This window comes from Babesia bigemina, scaffold Bbigscaff_73160, assembly GCF_000981445.1.
Source record: "Babesia bigemina genome assembly Bbig001, scaffold Bbigscaff_73160".
Taxonomy (NCBI): domain Eukaryota; phylum Apicomplexa; class Aconoidasida; order Piroplasmida; family Babesiidae; genus Babesia; species Babesia bigemina.
Window position 1 is genome coordinate 1 of NW_012237274.1, and position 7,546 is coordinate 7,546.

The 7,546-nt window shown below is 46.0% G+C and overlaps 1 protein-coding gene across 1 annotated transcript; it reads right to left on the reverse strand.

Annotated features, from left to right (window-relative positions):
• Positions 1-1,371: 1,371 nt before the first annotated feature.
• On the reverse strand, positions 1,372-7,062 carry BBBOND_0004500 (hypothetical protein, conserved; the record flags this gene model as incomplete). Its single annotated transcript, XM_012915282.1, has 1 exon — positions 1,372-7,062. The coding sequence occupies one exon, from the start codon at positions 7,060-7,062 to the stop codon at positions 1,372-1,374; it is 5,691 nt and encodes a 1,896-aa protein (XP_012770736.1).
• Between the last annotated feature and the right edge of the window lie 484 nt (positions 7,063-7,546).

The window sequence follows — 7,546 nt, forward strand, 5'->3', positions numbered from 1 at the left end:
AGGGCGATGTAGAGTGGATAGAGGAGCGATGTAGAGTGGGTTAGGGAGCGATGAGGAGTGGGTAAAGGGGCGATGTAAGGTGGTTAAGGGGCGATGTAGAGTGGGTTAGGGAGCGACGTAGAGTGGATAAGGGAGCGATGTAGAGTGGATAAAGGAGCGATTAGAGGAGGTTAAGGGGCGATGTGGAGTGGGTAAAGGGGCGATGTGGAGTGGGTTAGGGAGCGATGTAGAGTGGATAATAATCACCACTTTGGTCACCATGTCATCGCTGCCGTGACCATGTCATCGCTGCCGTTACCATGTCATCGCTGCCGTAATCATGTCCTCGCTGCCGTAACCATGTCATCGCTGCCGTGACCATGTCATTGCTGCCGTGTTGATGTCATTGCTGCCGTGACCATGTCGTCGCTGCCGTGTCCATGTCATCGCTACCGTGCCCATGTCATCGCTGCCGTAACCATGTCATCGCTACCGTGCCCATGTCATCGCTGCCGTGTCCATGTCATCGCTGCCGTAACCATGTCATCGCTGCCGTGACCATGTCATCGCTGCCGTAACCATCAATGTCATCGCTGCCGTGACCATGTCATCGCTGCTGTGACCATGTCATCGCTGCCGTGACCATGTCATCGCTGCTGTGACCATGTCATCGCTGCCGTGACCATGTCATCGCTGCCGTGACCATGTCATCGCTGCCGTAACCATGTCATCGCTGCCGTAACCATGTCATCGCTGCCGTGACCATGTCATCGCTGCCGTGACCATGTCATCGCTGCCGTGACCATGTCATCGCTGCCGTGACCATGTCATCGCTGCCGTGACCATGTCATCGCTGCCGTGACCACTAACTTGGTCAGCACCTTGGTCACCACTTTGGTCATGGCATTAGTCAGCACATAGGTCACCACTTTGGTCATCACTTTGGTCATCACTTTGGTCACCCCTTTGGTCAGCACTTTGGTCAGCACATTGGTCAGCACATTGGTCAGCACCTTGGTCAGCACGTTGGTCACCACATTGGTCACCACCTTGGTCATCACGTTGGTCAGCACATTGGTCAGCACCTTGGTCAGCACCTTGGTCACCACTTTGGTCAGCACGTTGGTCAGCACATTGGTCAGCACATTGGTCATGGCATTGGTCAGCACTTTGGTCAGCACATTGGTCACCACTTTGGTCAGCACATTGGTCAGCATCTTGGTCATGGCATTGGGCAGCACATTGGTCAGCTACTAAATCACCACATCAGTTAACTATTACACAATCACATACAACGATTAATGAGTGATGCAACAGATTAAAGCACAATTCATAAGTTAGGTGAGTAGGTGATATGCTAGGTGAGTGTAGATAGTAAACACGTGAGTACGATTACGGTTGCAGGTAAAACACCCTATTAAGCTTGTTAACCCTTGCTGCGGCGAGTAGTGATTGAGCAGCAATGCGATGTGATGAGGGACTATGCAAATGCGATTTGATGTGGAGCAGGTCGAGGCGGATGACCATGATGTGGAGCAGGTACAACAGAGAGAGGAGCCAGAGGGCGACGGTGGTCCAGATGAAGGGGGCGCGTATGGCAAAGAGGAAATTGGGAATAGTTCTGTAAACCAATTCGGCAAGCGGATGATGAGCCGATTCTTCCTCGTTGGTCACGCTTTTCAATACCATACACAAATCTTTGCACGTGCGCTTTGTCGTCTTGGCAGATAGACTTTTGCAGTCTCCAAGTACCAAGCCATATTTGTAGAATGTGGGTCGCATGAATCTACAATTCACGATAGAATTGCAGGAATCATCATGAGCAGAGCCTGGAGCCATAGGAGATTCTAGTGCGTTACAAGTCTTCTTACATTTGCTGACACGGCACTTAGGTCTGTCCCCGGCGCAATTATTGTTACATTCCTCGTACAGCTGTTTCAACAAATCAAGGAAGGACCCTGTGCAGTAAACAATCCACGACAAGTACTTATCGGCGTTCTCCTTTGTAAAGGTACCGCACATGTCATGGCATATTGGTCGCATATAGCGGCCGCAAGGATGAGATGGAGCAGATGATGACATGCCGTTGCAATCGACAAGGGCGTAGAGGTCACCGGTGAGATGTGTCATATTTTCCTTCGAGGCATGATCGTTCTTTTTAAATATTTTAGTGACGTCCAGCTTGGTTTCTTCATTCCCGAAGTTGGCATCTTTGACAGCACCTTCCAAAGCTGTCTCTCTGTGCTGCTGGCGCCTTGGGTAATCACTATCCCACCCTCTGAGCAATCGGTAGTAAAAACCGAACATGTCGTCAAGTGTTTTGGGAGCGCTTGGCAAAAGACAGCTCAGTTGACCGCAGAGCTTGGGGAGAGGAGACCGTTCATCTCCGCAGAGTCTCTTAAGCGCATCGTAGATATGCCTGCCTCGCTGCGTATGTGATGCCATATCGCTGATATTGCCGAAGCCCATAGGCGTTTTACACGGCAAATTGAAATGACCTTTGACCGAACATTCCATTTTTCCCCTCTCAAATTTGATACTATGCGGCAGGAAGCCTTGCAACCCGTCTTCAAGGAACGATTGCAAAGGCGACTTTAGTCCGCAACTAGGGTGTTGATCACCTATTTGGTTATGTATTTGGTTGCACGTTTGCTTACACTTTTGGTCACATGTTTGGTCAGGGCACTGCATCTGATTGCAAACCCATGATGATCCAGCGACGTACCGGCCGTAATAGCACTCAGCCCAACCGTTGCGTTCAGTGTTGTGATAACACTGCTGGTACAAGAAATACAGTTGATGGTGAACACGTCTGAGGATATCATACAGCCAACATGCTAACGTTACCATGTCGGCGGGATACGAGAACTTATCGGGGTTCGTGTTAAAGTCACAGGCATAACGACCGCCTGCGTGACCATGACCAAGTACACTGGTCAGTACGTCGTGGGCACCGGAGCATACCGCTGCAAGGATGTCTGAAAGACCTGCGGGTGTAATGGTTACTGGATAGGCTTCCAACTTATTTTCATCTTTGGTGCTAACAGCGATAGACGATCCGTCGCTTCCGTCACCTTCGATTTCGAACGTGATGCCTCCGTCACTGTTCTCGACTTCCTTATCCTTTTTCTCGAACAGGTCAGCAAATCCATTAAGGTACAATTTGTCATATACGGTGCTGTGAGGTAGGCCACTAAGCCACGTTAACATTTGGTTGATATTGGAAGGATATTTGGTAGAGGTTGAAGTCTCGTAGTGGCAGACTTGGTAATACTCTTTGAGGTGGTTCATGAGACATTCAGCAAACTCTAACACGCTATAGTTGTAGTCTTTAGGCACGCACTTTTTGATGTGATGTTCATCGGTGATAGTTGGCGGTGATTTATCGTTCGTGAATAGACCGTAAACGTGTTTACCTCTCATACTGTCTTTGCACTGCAGCTCGTTGTCCTGCACACGTTCCATGCTAGGCACGCCGTAGCCGCAGTGCTTTAGGAACGCTCCTAGATCATTCTTGTCGTCATCATTCGACTTGAGACAAATCTGTCTGTCCCTCCAACGAACCTCACATTCTTCCTTAATATGTTTCATATCATAATTGCATATCTCAAGTAACGTTGCAAATACCTTAGCACACTTACGACCGTAGTCGGTTAGCTTAGAAGTTTCGGGATTGTCAGACTCATCCAACAACGCTCCGGCAAACTTCGCATCATCGTACGCCGATACGTATACATTCCCGAGCTCCTTGATGAAATGACTAAGTCCCACTGCGACGCTGTCCATCGTCGGCGTGTTTGGCTTGGAGAAGTCATCCGGTTTCACAGCTGATATTGCCGTCTTAAGATCTTCGAGCAGCCCATGTACCTTATGGTCGTACCTATTCTCATTGCTAATGTGCTCCAACAACCCTGTAAGTGCAATACCTACACGGCGGAATGTGTCGACATACGCATTGGTATCTCGCCCTGGAGGGTTTTTCTTTTTGTTTTCCTCAGTGTTTACATTGGTTATTTCACCTCTAACATAAGCGTCCAGCGGCAAATAGAATTTGCGAAAACCGGCGGACAATTTCCGGAAGTTTTCGGGAGTGTACCCAGACGCAAACTGATTTGCAAGTTCGCTAAGTTTCTTAATATTTTCTTTTCCCGTCACCGTAAGTGACTTATCACCATCCTCCAACGTCTTCATAAACCCCTTGAACCCGATCCGCAGATCCGCATCAATCTCCTCCGGCAACTCCCGCAACTCCTGGCCGACCTTGTCCGCGAACGCGGTGAGGAGCGATTTGATGGAGGAGACGTAGTTGCGGCGGGCGGCGGTGGTGAGGGTGGAGAGGGCGGAATATACCTCGTAGTCCACAAGTCTATTGAGATGAGCAATCGTTGTGTCACGCAAACTGTTGGCGTCGGAATCAATAAACCGGTATGCGGACTGCATTGCATTTATCAAATTCGTATGTCTCAGATTGTGAATATTATTCTTGATCTCCGTGAGGAGATAGCCGATGTTACCATTTTTTATGTTATCCAGGTTCCAATTTATGCCCCTCCCGACCTCTATGATCTCCTTTGTGAAAGCATCGATATGGGTTATAAGATCGGTGGACCATTTCACAAGGTTCATTTTCGTCTCATTAATGTCCAGATCTGCTGCCTTGGTGAATATGAATGTGAGAACGTCTTCAAGCTCTTTCTTCTTTCCTGATTTATTGGCTCCGATGCCCGTTGCGTAATTTTGAAGCTTAGGCAATTGCACCTCATGGCTCGAAAATGATTCGTCCGGAAAACTTGTGTTTAGCTCCGTTAAAGGTATTTCGTTTAACGTTTTACATAACGCATCAACGTTGCGCTTCGCGTTATGCAATGCTGAGTCAATAGCTTTGCCATGATTACCGGGATTATTTTCGAGTATATCTGCTATGTGTGCAATTTTCTCCATCGCTGGATGCAAGTTGGCAATGTTCGAAGTATTTCTAAACTTTTCCAGTTGTGCAGCTACCTGGCTGGCGGTATGGGAGAGCGTTACGATCGTGGATTCGACGATGCCGTCGAGTGTATGACTCCTATATTCCGCTGCAGCTGGATTTTTTACTTTATTTCCAATTTCTGCAACAATCTTTCCAACATCAATTCCTTCGACACCCATCTCTTTTTTAAGTCTGTTTTGAACTGAATCAGCAAAACGCTTAATGCCGACTTCCACTGCGCTGAGATATATTTCAATCTTTTTATTTGAGTTCGATTGCTCTTCCGCTTTCTTCATATGATTGGTAACCTGTGCACCAGCATTGGCAATATCTTGACGTAGCGTATTCATTATAGCCTCGATTACTTTAGGATGCATATCCGCTGCACTATTTATTTTAGCGGATGCATCGAAATTATCCTTCCCCTTATGTGGAATATTTCCAAACCGCAGATTACTACTCGTACCTATACCTTTGTTATACTTGAAATATGCATCAAGCCAACCTTTAACAGGTTCCAGATTAAGTATATCTTTTATCCAACGCCATACCACCATTTCCAATGTGTCACTCCCCTTGTCGTCGAATTTTTCGGCATACGTCTTCACGCCATCGATTATCTGTCTTAGACCATTATAATTGGTCACAACATGGTTTTTTCCTTCACCATATATTGCTTCCAGATCCTTCCATATTCCATCTTTAAGCTTCGTCCAGTTGTAATACACACCGGGGGCGTTGTTTGGTTCACCAATGTTCTTTTTAATCTCCTCAAACTCCTTACGAGCCTTTTGAACATACCTCATAATTTCATCTTTAACCTTGTCTCTCACATGTTTCAAATCTCTCTTCAACGCTCCTTCCAACTCCGTGACTTTTAACTTTGCTTGCTCCACCAGCTTAGTAAGTCCAGGCCTCATATCCTCATCTATGTATTTCTCCAGATTAACTTTCGATTCCTCCATTTCCGCCGATATATTTCTTATACGTATCTCATTTTGTGTACCCAATTGCTTATTCACAATTTTGTTAACATGTGTTCGCTGCACCTCATCAATCACCCGTTGCAGTTCCTTCATCCATTTCTCCAAGGAATCAATATATACAGTCAGTTGCGTATTGATGTGCTTCAGCTGATCTAATATTTTCTGGATCAATCCCTTTAACTGCTCAACCAGCCCACTGACTTGTGAATCTATATGCTTTTTTACGCACAACTTCAGACTTTCAAGTGCTGAACTGATTTTGTCTTCCATATCCCATAGGTCTCTCCACATTTTTTGAGATAGGTCATGAAGATTTGCTGAGGCATACGTTATGCTATTAAGTGCGCTATTCACATGAATACCACAATTATTATTAAGGTCTGCAATGTGTTCCTTTGCCTTTTGCATTTTACCGCAGAATATCTCGGCAAAATGCATACAGTCTCCAATCTTGTCTCTCATCCTCTCCACATCATTGAACGAATCATGATCATCACCTGCATCAGAATTATCTTTTAATATATTACTTACCTCAGTTTTGAAGTGTTCTCCGACCCGTTTAAGTAGTTCATTGATAGGCTTTTTTACATCATCGTTCCCCTGCTTAACTCTCTCATTATACTCCCCCACCTTCCCCGCCACCTGCGCAATGAACTTAAAACCCTCACGCCCGGTGGATAAATTATTTTTAAGCTCAGTAACAATCTCTATTAGTATTGTTTTACCCACACTGTAAGGCTGTTTCTCGCTGACATCCTTTAGCACCTGATACAAAAATCCCATAACCCCGTCGCACAGCCTGTCAAGGTCAGAGTAGACAATCCCAGTGCCGTCGTAGCCTTTGGACTCAGAGTTGAAGCCGAGGAAAGTCTGAAGGCCGTCACATAAATTATCTAAGAGGTTTTTACAATCATCAGAGTTATTTTTTTCAGTAAAAATGCTAAGCTTATTTTCAAGTTCTTTAAGTTGTTTCTCACGCTCTTCAATGTCCTGCAAGGCTTTCTTAGTAGCATCATCATAACGACGGGAGTGGGAAGCAATGCATTTATTTTTCATATCAGTTATTTGCTGCTTAGTAAAAACATTTTTAGGCTGATCGACATTGTCAGAATCTTTAGCATGTTTCATCAGCTTATCAATATAGGCACAGTTAGAGGGATGTCCAGCATACTTAACAGGGCATTCAAGTTTAGATTTTTCGGCATTAAGGGAGTTAGTAGCCTTCTCAATAGCCTCCTCAATCAACTTTTTCAAAGCTTGAGACAACTTGGTAAGACCCTTGTCACCGTCACCATTCCCATGCCTCACCTGGATCAACCAGTCGATGGACTCAGTCAGGAGGGAAGTGAAGGGTGACAAGGCACAAGTTATTGCTATGGTTTATAGAAGTCATAGCGGTAATATGGCGAGGTAATTCGAGCGATGTGGAGTGGATAAGGGAGCGATGTAGAGTGTGTTAAGGGGCGATGTGGAGTGGATAAAGGGGCGATGTAGAGTGGGTAAAGGAGCGATGTAGAGTGGGTTAAGGGGCGATGTAGAGTGGTCAAAGGGGCGATGTAGAGTGGATTAGGGAGCGATGTAGAGTGAATAAAGGGGCGATGTAGAGTGGGTA